Raw genomic sequence first — 16,989 nt, forward strand, 5'->3', positions numbered from 1 at the left:
TATTGATACCAAATTGGATATGAATATGTTTAAAGATCCTGTAACACAATTTTTCATGGTTTTATTTCATAAATATGATGCTCAAATTAAGATTTGTCAATATTGTAAGTTCAAATAAGCATTTATAAAGATATCACCCAATTTAACATTTCATGTAAATAAAGGCCATTAAAGGGAGGTAATTAGAACTTTATTTTCTATAAATTCTTAGTCAAATTTTCCAATAAGAAATCAATACATGTAATTTATTGATTAAATATAATGTGCACAAATATTTGCAGTACATATTTTACATTTTCTTTGATGTTTGAAAATTGTTTTATTTGCATAATTATATCCATATATATTTTTTTTGCAAGTGTGAATTACACACGGTAACAAAATCAATCACAAAACATACAGGATCTTTAAGTCTCAATTGAATATAGACAGACAGATGATATTTAAATTTAATTTTCTTTGAGACTGTATTTAGAGACTCCCTGTCATATGTGACCTTTTTCTGAAGATCCCTTGGAAAGTCACATATGACAGTCTCGACTGTACATACAATGAACTTCTTTAACACTCATAAAATTATGTCCCATATTCAAACCAAGAAAAATAACAGAAAGCCATTAATTTTTGGTAAGGGTGATTTAAAGTTGTTAACAGAAATATTTTTACATTTTCAGGTTGTATGATATGTTTAGGAAGGTCTAACTATTTTCGGTTCAATCACCCACGGGAAGCTAGAAAGATGAAGGAAGCTATGCCAAACTGCCGTGTCTCTTGTGCCCCATTGCAGTTACTTCAAGGTCAGCTGTTTTCTTGTTTCAAACAATCAACTGTCAGTCAATGAATCAATCAACCAATCAATCAAGCAGTCAATCAATCAATCAGTCATTCAATCAATCAAGCAGTCAATCAATCAGTCATTCAATCAATCAAGCAGTCAATCAATCAGTCAGTCAGTCAAACAGTGGAAGTTTTGAAAATCAGGGGTTCAGTAGATTACTCACTGTTGAAGTAATGAACTTAAATTCTATTTCTGCATAGACATTGATGATAGCTTGAAAGTCCCTATGAATATAAAAAAGTCTATACAAATTAAAACTCATCAGAGTAAATAAACTTGAGTAACAGTATATGATAAACTGCACAGGTTTTATGGAAATATGGCAAAAACATTAAAAACACATTATTGGTAAAGAATACTTTATGTTGTATGTACAGTGCACACAACATGCAGTAAAGGGAGGTTACCCTGTCATGCTTATCTTGTGAAATGATTGTTACCTACTGTGACAGAGTTGTAAATATTTGATGTAAATATCTTATCCAGCTGAATTTATGATTATAGCAGGCTACATAGCTTTGTTCCTGCTGTTCTGAAAATATACATCAGTCTTAATGACAGTTAAACCTGTTTATAAGTCCACCTATGATTGAATACTTGTAGCTACATAATTTATAGCTAAACCTGTCTTTAAAGGCACTGCACCAATTTTCTTGCATATATCAGATAGGATATTCTACTGTCTACACTGGGTACTAGAAAAAGTCTTCTTACATCTCTAGTGAAGTACAAGTTGCGTGCTGTAAATGATGTCATTTCCTTTGTGCTTTTTATAAATGATTTGTGAGCTTAGGATGACATTATTTTGCCATTATGAATGAAGCTACTTTTTATGAAAAAAGTGCTTAATGAAAATATTTCTTTTCACAGTTTTGTTTTGAAATATTATTAAATTTATATGACTGCAATATGCAAGGATAAGAATCAAACACTGCCAGTTGTCACAGAATGGTAATTTCTAGCTCTTTGATAAATGTTTAGCCAATAATTGGCAGCTGTGAATAGTTACCCTGAAACTAGATATTTCAATTATTACCGGCATCCAGTGTGAGATTCTTATAATACAAAGCCACCCCTAGAGAACTTCCATGACCTGGTGTTGTGTGATAATCACACAGGATATATTTACTATAAGCTGGTCTAGTTATCACCCTTTCCTTTTATTACACCTTTTGTAACTTGCTGGCTCAAAATTTTGTCATTAAATTGAGACCGATTCATGTGTCTCGGTGTGTGGAAGTATTTACGCAAGTCCCTTCAACTTCGACCAAAGTTCTTCTATATATTAAAATAAAAGAAAGAAACAGAAATGACTAGAAATTGGTGATTGTTATTGTTAAGATTGATTAAAGATGTGTTGTCACTGTTTTAGACAATTTATTTCCAGTTATGTAACTTAAAGAAATACATGTTACATATTTAGATTTGTTGTGCCTAGCAGGTATATCTTTTTCCTGAGTTGTTGTCATTTACAGAAACTGAACTATTTATTGGCTAGGAAATTATTTACTTAATTTTCAGTTTAAATGAGAAGCGTTCTTTAGACATTTTTAGGTAACAAAACTTGTGTGAAAAATTTCATAGATTCATAGTTGAGACTTCCAGCCAAGTCTTTTATGAGCTGAAGCATTTATTGTTCAGTTTGTCCATACATTTAGTTTAACACTAAAGGTCACAACCTACAGTGTTGATACCTTTTATGGGTTTCATTTCTACTAGGTCAAGGTCATTGAGTCCTAAAATTAGATCTTCACATAGACTGGGGTTTAAGTGTCAAAGTGACATTAGTGAGCATCCAGTTGTTTTTAGCACATAAGATTTTCAGCCACCATGGTAGTTTTCAGTGTGACTTACTATTGTATCAAATAATATTTTATGAGAAAAAAAAAATAAAATTTAGTAGAATCGTCCTAATAATTTAGAAAAAATTAATTGCAGACTGATTTACCTAAAATATGTGTCAGTTTATTTGACCTAGAATGGTTGTTACATTATCAGCGCAGTGAATGAAAAGTTTTGGCAGCACTTAAGGCATGTTATTTATGATATTACTGGGAAAATGCTTTCTTCTTTGTGCATCATATACCACAGTGGCAATTGATCAGACCAATATTATACTAATATATCAGATCTGTTATTAGTGCTAGTATATCACAGCTGTGATATAAACCAATGAGTATGAACAGCTGTGCATATTGTTTTAAGGTATCCCTCCATCAATAGCTTGTCATAAATTGTTTCAGTGCTTAACCTTTTGGCATGCTAAGTACTATCTTAAATAGACTATAGTCAATCTTGCAATATGGACATAACCATTCATCCTTTTTGAGGAAAAAAATCAAAATATTTACTGAATGAATAGGGAGCAGGGCAGACCTAAACCATATCTTGGTCTGGACTGGCCACATGGGTTACATTTATTGCTGTCAGCACCAGGTTAAGGGTTGAGTAGCATGATGACAACAGATCTTTTTTGCAAGTTTAGATCTTCAAAGTCAGCAATTCTGTCTCTAAACTGTTGTCTACTCAGGTTTAGTTTTAGGATATTTAAATCCCTTAAAAGTATTGTGATCGAATGTGCTGCTCCAGATCCAAAGCATGGGGTTGTCTATTACACAAATTTGGTAAGGGCTTACAGATGTTTTATTTCCATCTGCTCATGTTGCAGAGGTAACATCAGTGATCTAAGAACCCAAGATTGCTAAAATAAACAAAGTAAGAAGATTTTATATAATGAGAATAAAATTTATGTTTATTCCAGAATCTTGTTTGTATAGACAAAATGTGTCTTTAATGATATGATGTAACTATTGAAATAAAGAATAGGCAGTCACTTTACGAAAATTTAAAACTGGTATTAATCAATTAGTCAACATTGAATAAATCTCATACATTTTAAAAAGTTACCTTTATTGATAAAAGACACATACAAACTGGTTATTTAAACAGATAAGATTATTGATTAACATAATTAGTAGGTTTAAAAGGAAATAAATATTTTTGTAGGTATTTATGGATGGGATACCTTAATAAAGAGTATTCTAAGCTTCTGATTCAATCAAAATGGCTCCAGGTAGTTGCTCATTACAAAACAAAAATAATTGCAATCACTTGGAATAAAGAGAAATGTCATTTTGACAGGAACAGGTTATTCTGACATGGTTATAGAGAAGTGTTTGCCAAAATGATTGCCATTCTACTAGTTCAAGCACTTTGTTCATACTGTACTTCATCATAACTGCTCTAAACTTCTATAAGCATGTTGTTGGCTTATAAAGGTAGCATGTTTGAAAATTTACCAGAGTTGAAGTCGTTTTTCAATATAAATAAGTTTTTTCTTCGAAGAGCAAAATTCAATGAAAACCTTACGAGTTCAGGAGTTGCCTCCCTTTAGTATTAGAAATTAAAAGCTGTAAGTTTGAAATTTCGTAATTATCAGAGATCAAAGTTTTCATGGTTTCAAAGACACAAATGTTATAAAAAGTTGCTTGCTTATCTATAATTCTTTTATTATTCACAAATTAAACAGTTTGTTTCTTTTCAACAGACAACAGATGGGTCAGACAAGATATAAAATTATTCTTTTTGCCTTTCATAAAGCACACAAGGCAGAGAGGCATCATTGTGACTTTCAGTAATGGGTTAACTCCTAAAAAACTCCTGTAAGATATATACAGAGTTAACCTGTTGCTGCAGAAAGGTGACAAAATCTTTAAGGAAGCCTTTTATGAATCATTATGTATAAAAATTATTAAAGTCACATAAAAACTGGTAACTAAATTAAGCAAGGTCTGAACCAAAATATTATTGTGATGGAATTTTAACTGTACCTTTAGATACTGGATAGCTATTAACTGCAGGAAGTTTCTGTTGTAGAAATTCCAGTCCATTTACATTTAATTGGCACAGGTCAAAAGGTAAATCAATTTTCTGGCTAGTTTAGTTTTTGATAGGTGGCAGAATCTGTTGGAATCAAGCCTCGAAAATTATTTATTTTTTTGTCCGTCCATTATCACAATTAGTGTCAATTTACCAACTGCTATTTTATCGGAGTGGAATGATAATTTATGTTCTTGGTAAGTAGGCAAGCAAATTTTCCGGAAATGGTTCTGAATTGTTCTACGATTTGTCCTGGAAATGGATTTTTCATACTAACTATTATTTAGATAGGGGCTACATAGATTTGTCATTAAGTTTGTATAATTATTGTAAGGTTTATTGATGAAATTTATTGTTCTAAGTTTCATTGAATGAGAACCCACACATGATGTGAACATAAAGATAAATATTGTTTAACATTTTACACTGCTAAATATCTTGAATGAACCTGGATTCATTGTTTTTAGAGAAAATTTCAAAATATGTACAGTCTCAGAATAGCATCAGATGTCACAGATGTGCCAGCACAGTTGTGTAAGGGAAGTAACTCTAGCCAATATCTATTTACTGCTTGTTTATTATTTCCCTTAACTTAAAAAAAAACAAACAAAAAAAACCCCAAAAAACTTCTGCATTCAGTATGCATGATCTAACTTTTCAGTTTAAAGGTTGTTTAAGACAAATTAATATTCTTGAAATATTGTTGGGTTTCCTGTATTTTCATTCACTTTCAAACAGAAAGATGATAGTATTATCCATTTAAAATCTAGCTGTGATAATCACTTTTTCTATAGAACACACACCAGCATTGCACTTTGATGCAGTCTCACCTGACCCTATAATAATGACGTCTGCTTAATAGTATGAGCATTTTTATCTGTGAAAATCCTTCACATTAATAAAGGACAGTTTTGAATGTATAATCAATTTATACACATAATGACTATGGTAAGATTAAAGGGACTGGAAATAAGATGAGCAGGAAGAATATGCATGTCAAGGTAAGAGAGGTTTTAAAGGTATGATAATTATGTTCATTATCCTGATAGGCCATAATGAGAGGGTTCTGAGGACTTCCCTTTACATCAAAGAAAAATGTAAACAAAGATTACTTCTGTACCCTGACTCACACTTGTCATATACTTGCCTTTGATGTTTGCTTGTATTAATGCCTTGTGAAAATTACTGAAAAGAATTTTGCACAATCATGGTAGTGTGTCAGTGTGTATAACTGAAGTTTTAACACTTTGGGTGTTTGATATTTTTGTTTTTTTGGGTTCAAAGATTTCAGCATCACAAGAAATGTGCCCTGGGTACAGAAATATGCTCAATTATCATCCTCAAAATCTAGGGATTCTCCAGAGTGCATACAAGTTGGCTTATTATACACTTGTGGAGTAGTTGGCACTCACTTGTTGAGAACAGTTGAAAAATGATATATGAATTACTTATGAAGACTACTTATATCAAAATGCTTGCCTGAATATGAAAAGAAATACTGTTGAATATTAAGCATTTACTTCAAAGAAGATAAAGCAAAATTATTATGAACTGGCAATTAATGAAATGAAAGATAGCTGGTATTAAACTCAAATTGACACAATTGGCTTGGCCAGAATTATGTAATGAACACCCTTGTAATGTGAGTGGGACTGAAAAAATTGTTCTTCATGGATTTGTTTGGCCTAATCTGTATCACAATAGTATTGTCAGGAGCTTATAACAGCTTGAGACAACTGCTTTACCTATCAGCCCTCCTATGTTGTGCTGAAAGTTTACTGAGTATTGTCTGATGGAAGCAGCTGAGCACTGCCGTAAAGCCCCGCTTATAAGCTGCTTACAAGAATATTATGAAATTTAAAGCTTGAAAGCTCTATTATTAGCCTTACTTTTATTATGATACAGGGGAAGGTTCATGATATATATGGTTTGGATTTAAGTCCACCCCCACATTGTCAAGATATTGCTGTTTCTCTGGGACACTCTTGATGGATGAAGACACTATAGTGCCTGTCACTGCATGATTTTAGGCACCAGTTGCACACAGGTTCAAGTCATTAACTTAGTACCGAAAAGTATCAGTTTTTTTATGTACAGAAATTATTCACATGTCACTTTAACCAGCTAATTTTATTAATCAAGTATTTTAGTTAATGAAATCAAAAGAAATGAAGTGGCATTATGTAAAATTCCTAGAAAAAATTTATCAGGTAAGATAGAATCCCTAAAAATGCCCAAAATGCAAATTTTAAAAATGTTCAAAGTGGAAAAATTAAAAGGTAAATCAGAGTAATCGATTAATCGTAATTTTAATATTTCATTCATCATTATAGTGATATAATTAACGAATATAGTCATTTCATTATAATGTTTCTTGGGCTGAAAAGTGTATGGTTTTAGTCACAAGTTAATTTTCAGCTTTACTGCCGGAAGTACATTTTTTTCTGGCATAGGCAAGCATTGACCTTTCATTTGCTAACTGATCTGATCTTAAAGAATATAGAATTTAATGTTCTATGTGGATTCGGACCAGTCACCGTAAAGAGTAATGATTTTGATTTGCAGTCCAGTCAGAAATGATAACCCACTCAGTCAAGAAAAGCCAAGATGAGCTAATTAAAATGCTGTATATATAAGATTATATATGGATTGTTAGAAATAATAGGCATTGTTCTCAATAGGAGAGATTTACCAGTGGCCAATATTCTAAAAATAGAATTGCTGATAAGCACTGACCATAGCAACCGTTGCTGGTCGTACATTCTCTTTGTACAACCTAGTCATTTTACATAAGAAAACTATGGTGTGTATGTCTATTAAGAATAAATATGAGCTCTGTTTCAATAAAGTAGAGATTTTGATGCTAAAGCATCATTAGTCCCCGAATAGAAAAATGATTGTTTTATCATAAATTTAAGAAAATATCAGTTAAATGGTTCATGAATAAAGAAAAGATTAACAATATGTTGAGTAACTATTTATTTACAATAAACACATTAATATGTGAAACAAACTTGCTTAGAAATATTGTCAAGAAACTGTTATCATTTTTTAAATCAGCAAAAAATAACGTACACTTAATTCATCGTAAACTTAATTCATCGCAAATAAAACAGGTGATTAAAAATAATTAAAGTAAAGCATTAACATTAAGCTTGCAAAGTGACTGGGAAAATATAGGCTATTATGTTTAATTATTGTATGAAACGATGCAATTCTATTGTACTTTTAAAGGTACTGACTACAAAATTATATAAACAAAACAATCTTTCTTATCTCATATTATAATGTCCTATTTATTTATTTTTTATTGAAAATAAATAAAACTGTAGGGAAAATAAATCTTCAAACAATTATAAAAACTGTAGGCAAAAGAAATATTCGAACAATTATAAAGACATAGTTTAGATATTTGTTACAATATGTGGCCTTAAAAAAGTTATAATTAGTTAACTACATCAAATATATAATGCCTAGCTTATAAGTATGATATAGTTTTAGAGGTGTACTTGTATTCTGAAATAAATTCACAGTGGTCATTATCATATCTACCTGATCCCAGATTTTTTTCCAACCACAGATGTGACACATGCATGACTATTTTGAGTAATTACCGGTATGTTGCCTTTTCTTTTTTTACATTGGCTGCTGTAAACATGTTTAACTGGGGATTTTGTCAACTTTTCAAATAAATTTAATTTATCCCAAACATTTTCAAATATCACCTGTTGGTCAAACATAAAGTCAATTCAGCTCAAATTGACTATGAAAATATGAGCATAATGTCACTTTATCTTGCTTAATACTTAAAACTGAACATGAACTAAGCATAAAATTTAAATTATATTTATGTTAACAACACTCAGTTTTGGGTCTTATGCATACATTTAACAATGGCTAAAATATAATACCCTTGAATCATAAAACATATTTACATTGACAGAGTGAAAAAAGGGAAAATGAAAATGAAACAAAAACTGAGCAATTAGCAGGCATATTTCACATAAAAATGATAATTCATAGAACACATGTAGCGAGTTGTTTCAAGATTGATATAGACATAAAAATTAAAGTTTAGCAAAAATTTAACCCTTTATAACATCACACTTATCTTATATATAAAATACCGTATGTCAATACTATTTAGAAAATAGTTTTGTATTTTTTTCTTCATTTTGAATATTACAAAAAATATATGTTCAGATAATTCTGATCTTTAAAATTTTGCCCCAGGAACATCATCTTATGTTAACTTTACAGAAAATGCTATCATTGTTTACATGTGAATGTACGACCTTCTAAGATTGTGTGTATACGTAGTCCACACAGCAGTTATCAGTGACGTGGTGGTAAATCTCTCCTATACAATAAAGTAGACACAAAATAGTTTTAAAGTAAAGATGTGGTCAAAACATTTCAAAGGATTTGGTATTTGGGCTTCTCTTGGTTACTGTGTTTAGCTGTAAAGGAATAGAAATGGACTCTTAAAGGACACTAAAAATGCTCTTCTTGTCAAGAACAAAAGGTGGTCAACGTTCTGATAATGTTGTAGGTACTTAATTAGCTCCAAAACAAATAAATTCAGAAATGTTTTTTTTTGTGTGTGTAGTTCTTGTATACAGCATTTTTAGTGACACTCAAAGCATAAAAAGTGCTGTCATATTGTTTTACTGCTAACATGGGAAAAGCAAATTATAAAACTCATTTCCAGTCAATTAAAATTGTTGTATCTTCAAAATATAATGAAGTTTGCGTGATATGACAATTACAAGTTTTGAAACACATGGCTTGTACAATTTTGCTGATACAGGTAAAACAACTAGGGAGCCCCTTCAAATTTTTTCTCCTCAAGTGTTGAATGAAGAGAGAGACACATCAGTTTAATCACTACCCTATATTGGTTACTGGAAGTGTATCTGCTGTGAGGAGCATGTTATCTCTTGAAAGGTTTTTCCAAAGTAAAAGTATGCTCCAATCTCTAGACAAAAGTTGAAGATAAAATTTTCTTTGCTCTATGATAAGTATCTAGATAAAACAATGGGGAAGTATAATATCAAAAATGGATTACCTTTGGTTATTACAAGGTAAGGCTTTTCTGTCTTTCTTCAAGTTGTGTTTTATTTCGTCAAAAATGTTGAATGTGTGTTGTTTTTATACATTAATTAATTATGTTTTTGCTTTTTCATGTATCAGTGAAACTGTTTTGTCAAAGAATCTTGTATTGTTTGAAGTTTATTTGGATATGGTGCTTTTTGATAGAATTTTTATTTGGTTTGCTTTACATGCATAAGGTATTTATTGGGCTCCAGGTATACATGTTTGAGCTGCAGTAGAGGTTTACTAAATACTGTTGTTTTTAGAGCTGCTTTGTTCTTGGAGTAAGAATGGAATTTTGCTCAAATGTATATTCCATGAGAAACAAGAATGCATTGGCTCTAATTAAAGCTGTAGAACTCTATATATTTGTACTCACAGTAGTGGGTCATTCCGTGTGTCAGGGATTGTTATAGTCACTTGTTTGTCAGGGTCAATTAATTTTGTCAGTTAAATTAGAAAGCTATCCCTCTGATGGATAGTTCTGTCATTGACCTTGCTATATCTGTGCTTTTGCATAATGCACTTTGGGCTTGAAATATATGTGATTTTAGCTAATGCTATAAGAAGTTTCCATAATAAAGCACTGGTTTCATTGAAACAATACTGAATGAAACTATACTTAAATACTGTTACCAGGTGATAAAATCTATGGAACAATCTGAAATTTTCTTGAATGATTTTTTGACCCTTTTATTTCATTTGAACATTAAGATTTTACATTGGGATTTATACATGCAAGCTTCTAAGTTAAGTTCTACAGTATCTGTTGTTCAGATTTAGGGGTATGAGTACCATTAGCTCAATTTATTAAAGTATAGCTCAGCTTTTCATACTCGCCATGTTTTTTTTTGCATTATACTGTATAATGCTTGCAATTTCATATCTCTTTTAGTGAAGGTATTTAAATTATGCACTTGTAACTTTACACATGCAAATGTGAAAGGGATCATTATTGTTGCTGGTCATTGTCTAAGACCCATCAATTCAGCAAACTAAAAAAAAATAATTTTTTATTATACCCCATTGTAGCTGAAAATGTCAACAATCACTAAAAGAATTCATTTTAAACTTCACACAATGTAAGCAATAATAATTAATATTTCCAAAGTATTTCTGAAAATATCCATTTTGAAACTTCATACATGCTTAAATTAGTTACTAAGACCAAGACCCATAACTCTAGCATTTATTTTTACAGAATTATTACCGTTAGTGAACTCCATGGCTCTTGTTTTCCTTTCAAGCTCAGAGTAATCAATGCCAGCTCTTGTAGGACACACTTTTACTATAAATCTGTAAATACATGTAATTTGCATTAACAAAAAGCTTTCTATTGACCACTGTAACTTTTCTAGAAGCTTCTACTCTGCATTATCACTGTTATTACATGGCCACTTATGTGATAATAGGGTTATTAGTATTATCTGACAGATTTACTATGTATTATCTTAGATCTATCATGTAGTGCAATAATTAGTTGATCAATATCTACAACCTTATCAAGGTAACTTAATGCTGTATTGCTGAAAATCTTGTTTAAGCAATAATAATTTGTAAGTTGCTATGGGGAGTTGCAATAGTTTTAGTGTAATTGTGATATTTTTTTAATGATTGTTTAATTCATATGTGTAATTTGGAACTATCCTTTTGTAAACATTAAGTTGCAGTTTTAAATTAATAGATTTTGGTTTTACAATTTGACACAGTCATAGAGTCCTTAAAATAATGAACTCAACCTTTCACAGTTTAAAATGGCATTTACTGACATTTATGGAAAGCTGGTAGTTTATGATTTGGTAATTCAAAAGTGAGCCAAAATCTGTCCTTGACCTTTGAAAATTTTACAACTTCAGATGATCTTGACAGTTTGTGCTTACTGTGGACTTACAAAACAACATTGTGAAAGATCATTTCTGCGCTAATGGTGCTGACTTGATCAAGAAGTTTAGTAAAATCCTAAGGTGAAATGTTGATGTGTCCTTGACCTTTGTAAAGACTATTGGAACCCATATTGACCCTAATAGAAATTCTTTTCCTTTAAATGATACCTGTTTCTGATGCTAATAAAGTTTTTTTTCTTTCAAATGGTCCTGTAGAAGACTAATAATTTTAAGTCTTTGACTAAATACCAATAAAGAATTAATTTGAAGTCTGATATGATATTGAGTTTAAGGTGAAAAATGTATTCAAGGTCAGATCAGAAAGGCAGCAAATCATGATGGTACAGATGAAGAGATGCCAGAAGGTTCAGTAAAGTTAGATAATAATTTGATGATATATTCATCATGGTTATCTAGGGAATGTGATGTTTACAAGATATATAGGCTAATTCTTCTAGATTTCCCTCTGCCAGTCACTGATACCATATTGTTTATATTAGTTGCACTGGTGATAAGATTGAGTTTCTGGATATGGAATTCCTTTGGTTTAAAAAGGAAAAGCATACTACCAAAGTCAACACATAGAGCTCATTGGCGATTCATGGAAAACAGATTCTTTTCATTGTACTTTATTTGTGGATGTTCATGAAAATACTGTTTTTTTGCAGTTTTGAATTTAACCAAAGAAAACAAACTAAACTGAAGAATAACTGGCTAAATTTACATGATTCTTGTTTCAAGTCTTAAGTGATGAATGTTTTCCTGGGCAGGCTAGATTGTCTTGCCATTTTCATCTATGTGATTAAAAGTTGTTATATTTTGCTAGCTAACATGTTTGATACCTGTATCTCTTTCGTTACTAGAATGGTGTTACACTATTCTTGCGTCGAGACAATGTCTGCTGTATTTTGATACAGCTGTTACCTGTAGTAATAGTGCATTTGAAGCATTTGGTTCGATATCTGTTGCATTGATATGTTGTTACAACATAGTTATACACTATTCTATCTATTTAACAATATTATTATACAGTAGCAGGATAAATTTGCAGAGTATTTAGCAATAGAAAAATAGCCTTTCGTTGCCAGTTGAGCCAAACTGCTTATCAGCACAGCCAGACTCTACACTGCTGGCTAATTTGACATCCCCTAACACTCCACACACCCACCTCCCCCTGCTCTCTCAAGTTCAAAGCAGGGTTCATGGTTTTAGAGAACTTTTGTAAGCTAAAACTCAGCTTTCAGGACAAAATTGTATATTGACCAATAAAAATCTTAAGACTCCAGAAAAAACTCAGAAAAAAAGATTATAACCTCAAGGGCTGGACACATTGATTACACAATTTCAGCAGGAGGGTATGAGGGTTAATTAGATTATTTACGGTAGTATCTTTGGACCATCACTTTCAGAATAATTGGAGCAGAAATTGTAGCTGCATAAAACAGAGGTAGCATAAAAGATGCTCCAATTGTATTTTTCATTGGCTATTATATAGGTACAGAAGGATGTCTACCTCGGTCGCTGGATTTATATAAAAAATAAAACCTGGATATTAAAAATGTACCTGACAAGCTGTTTTCTGTCTTTTGAAATAAGACATTAATAAGTGTTCTGGTTTTTAGCAAGTTAACATACAATTTGTGTTACTTTTTAGGAAAATTATGTGTGTTTATTGAAATGAAACCTGAGCACTTTTATGTGTAATAATATTTAGTGAGTGATACGTGGTAAGGAGTTTGGGTAGTATTGTCAAGATTGGATACTGTGGAGATTCTGCTGAATTTATGGAATTATGTTGTGAATTTTTGGACAATAGGACAGTTGTGGGATTTTATTTATTAGTATGATCGTTATCTATGATTTTATATACAAGTAAATAGTTCATTAATATTAAGTGTAGTGGTGATACAAAACTATGATGAAAATTAGTATAGATGGAAGAGGAAAATATGAATTAGTGAAAAATAAATCTGAATAATGTATTGTTGAGGTCAAATGAAAAATTAGTAAATAGGTAAAAAAGGTTTCAGAAAGATACATTAATATTGGTAAAAATGAAAATAAAGTAAATATGTCAAAATTGAAAATACGTAATATAAACAATATGTAAAAAGTTGTATGTAGATCTACATGATTGAACATTCAAGTTGAAATTTAATTTATACAATTATAATTCAATTTGGTTACATGTGAAAATTTTAAAGGAAACATGCAAATTGTGTAAAAACAGGTTAATGTGTGACAAGTCATAAAAATTAGGTAAATAGGCGCTCATTAAAATGCATAAACAATCAGGTAAAATGTGAAAATTTATAAATTGTTTAAAAATACAAAAAGGCTTAATTAAGGTTATAAAAAATTCAAAGGTAGAACAGAAAATAAGTGACTATGAAATAAATTAATGTAAATCATAATAACCTGCTGGGATTGAAAGTGATTAGCCATTGCCATCAGTATAGAGCCAGGCCATACATGTAGTCTGACCAGGCTCTATACTGTTCGTATTTTGGTTTTGAATATCTGAATTTTCAAATTCAAAACATTTTAAGCTTGGTATATCTATTACACAAATTCAAAACCTTTAGCAGGTTAAAGGGTTTAGTTTGTTTGTTTGGATTTTATGCAGATTTGGACACATTTTCAGTCTTTCTAATGTCCACCTTGATGACTTTAGTGGATAACATAGTTCCAATTTCTTATATCATAGATGATATATAAATAAGAGAAAGATATAAAGAGACAAAGAACAAAGACTCAATGCTCCAGATAAATTGTCACTGAAAGTTTTTGCCTCGTTCGAGGATCAAACCAGGGACCACTGGATTACAAACCTTATGCTTTCCCTACTGAGCTAAGCAGTATAAATTCTTATTGAATGAAATTACACAGAGCTTTATCACAAATATGAAAAGATTTAAATTTGCTTTTACTTGAAGTCAAATGGTGGTCTGATGTATGGATACATGTCAGGTGAAAATACTTGTATTGCCTTTCTTTCATTTAAAAAACACAACCTAACAATTTCCCCTGTATAATTTACAGAACAAATAAACAGAACGTAACCTCTTCAAGAACTGTTCACCACACCTTTAAATTAATCAAATCATGATAAAAATATTCAGTAACATAAATACATTGATAAACATTGTGGTGAAAGCAATTTCAAGAAAAAACATACAATGATGTATCCATCTTTCCCCAAGAGATCATATGCCTTTGTATTTCAAAGAAAACTAAATTTTTCATGTCATATGTATCACTGGAAAAGTATTAACAAGTTTTAAAGATCAGCATATTTTACTGGACCAACACAAGCTAAATGTTAACAATTACACAACATCAAAAGAAACCTCTTGGCAGTACCTATAAAAAAGAAAAGGCAAAAAATATGCTATTTTCAAACCGCCACATCTGTTTCTGTCTAAAAGTATACAGAGGGCATTTTCTCCTAGATTTCAGGTGAAACAAAAGCATTTCGTGCATTTTTTTGCTGGTACAATTCTAGTGTATCCCAGTGTACTTGTCAATTACGTTAGCATTCATTTTCCTCTTTGCCAAGTAAGATCTCGTAGATATATTAGCAAAAAGTATTTTGTAAAAGATAAAAACACTGACATTAGTGTCATTGTTTTCATTATCTTTATTGTGGTAATTTTGTAGAAAAGGTCACCTCAAATGACTAGATTTACCATCAAGCATAGACTGTACATGAACAAAAGTCATTCAAGTGTCAGACTGGACTATGGACTGTTTATGCTCAATTTTGAAACGCCCGGTTCTGTTTGGAGATCAGTTTGTGAAGTGGGAACACCCATCTAAATTTGTCCAGAGCATATCTTCTGTTTGCTGGAGAGATTGAAGCCTTATTAAATACAAATTTTCACCATCATGAGATTAAGTGTTGTGCATATAAACCAAGTCTTTTGGTCAAAGGTCAAGGTTTAACCTACAGGTCAGATGAAAACGCTTGATGGCAGCAAAACCTCTACATAAATTTCTAGCTTTTTAGCTCGACTATACGAAGTATATGGAGAGCTGTCCTACTAGCGTCGGCGTCCGCGTCCAGATTTTAGATTAAAGTTTTGGTGCAGTAAAATATTTTTTACTATAACTTTGTCATTTCTTAAGGTATCAACTTCAAACTTAAAATATATGTTCCTTATCATCAACCACATCTTATGTGACAAGGTTCATAACTCTAGCACCAATATTTTCAGATTTATCTCCCCTTGAACTTAGAATTTTCCTTAAAAAATACTATTTTTATGCCCCCGCCATATAATGGCAGGGGCATATAGTGTTACCCTGTTCCGTCATTCCGTCATTCCGTCCTTCCGTCATCATCAGTTTCCGTTCATTATCTTAATAACCCTTGCACATATTGAACTCAAATTTGACATATGGATATGTCATGAGAAAATACAGGTCAAGTTCGAAATTGGTCATGGTTCGATGATTTTTGGCAGAGTTATGCCCCTTTTACATTGAAAATAATATGAAATTTTCAGTTTCCGTTCATTATCTCCCAAACGGTTCAAAACATTCAATTCAAAATTATTTTTATGCCCCCGCCATATAATGGCAGGGGCATATAGTGTTACCCTGTTCCGTCATTCCGTCCTTCCGTCATCATCAGTTTCCGTTCATTATCTTAATAACCCTTGCACATATTGAACTCAAATTTGACATATGGATATGTCATGAGAAAATACAGGTCAAGTTCGAAATTGGTCATGGTTCGATGATTTTTGGCAGAGTTATGCCCCTTTTACATTGAAAATAATATGAAATTTTCAGTTTCCGTTCATTATCTCCCAAACGGTTCAAAACATTCAATTCAAAATTGACATATGGATATGTCATGAGAAAATACAGGTCAAGTTCGAAATTGGTCATGGTTCGATGATTTTTGGCAGAGTTATGCCCCTTTTACTTTGAAAATTATATGAAATTTTCAGTTTCCGTTCATTATCTCCCCAACGGTACAACACATTCAACTCAAACTTGACATATTGATATGTCATAAGAAAATACAGGTCAAGTTCAAATTTGGTCATGGTTCGATGATTTTTGGCAGAGTTATGCCCCTTTTACTTTGAAAATAATATGAAATTTTCAGTTTCCATTCATTAACTCCCCAATGGTACAACACATTCAACTCAAACTTGACATATGGATACGTCAAAGGAATGCGCAGGTCAAGTTCAAATTTGGTCATGGTTCAATGATTTTTGGCAGAGTTATGCCCCTTTCACTTTGAAAATAATATGAAATTTTCAGTTTCCGTTCATTATC

General features: G+C 31.5%; 1 protein-coding gene across 5 annotated transcripts in view; it reads left to right on the top strand.

The window, feature by feature from the left end:
• The window catches only part of LOC132731051 (pleckstrin homology-like domain family B member 1), a 161,689-nt gene that overhangs the window by 34,505 nt on the left and 110,195 nt on the right, over positions 1-16,989 (top strand). For 4 of the 5 annotated variants that reach the window (XM_060717152.1, XM_060717153.1, XM_060717151.1 and 1 more), the window contains one exon: positions 675-797. In XM_060717152.1, coding sequence (XP_060573135.1) covers positions 675-797 — 123 coding nt within the window. Of the gene's footprint in view, positions 1-674; positions 798-9,660; positions 9,802-16,989 lie in introns of those variants that run through there. The other variant, XM_060717157.1, reaches the window with a different exon arrangement.

This window comes from Ruditapes philippinarum, unplaced genomic scaffold, assembly GCF_026571515.1.
Source record: "Ruditapes philippinarum isolate M1 unplaced genomic scaffold, ASM2657151v2 ctg1239_1_1_1_1, whole genome shotgun sequence".
NCBI lineage: Eukaryota > Metazoa > Mollusca > Bivalvia > Venerida > Veneridae > Ruditapes > Ruditapes philippinarum.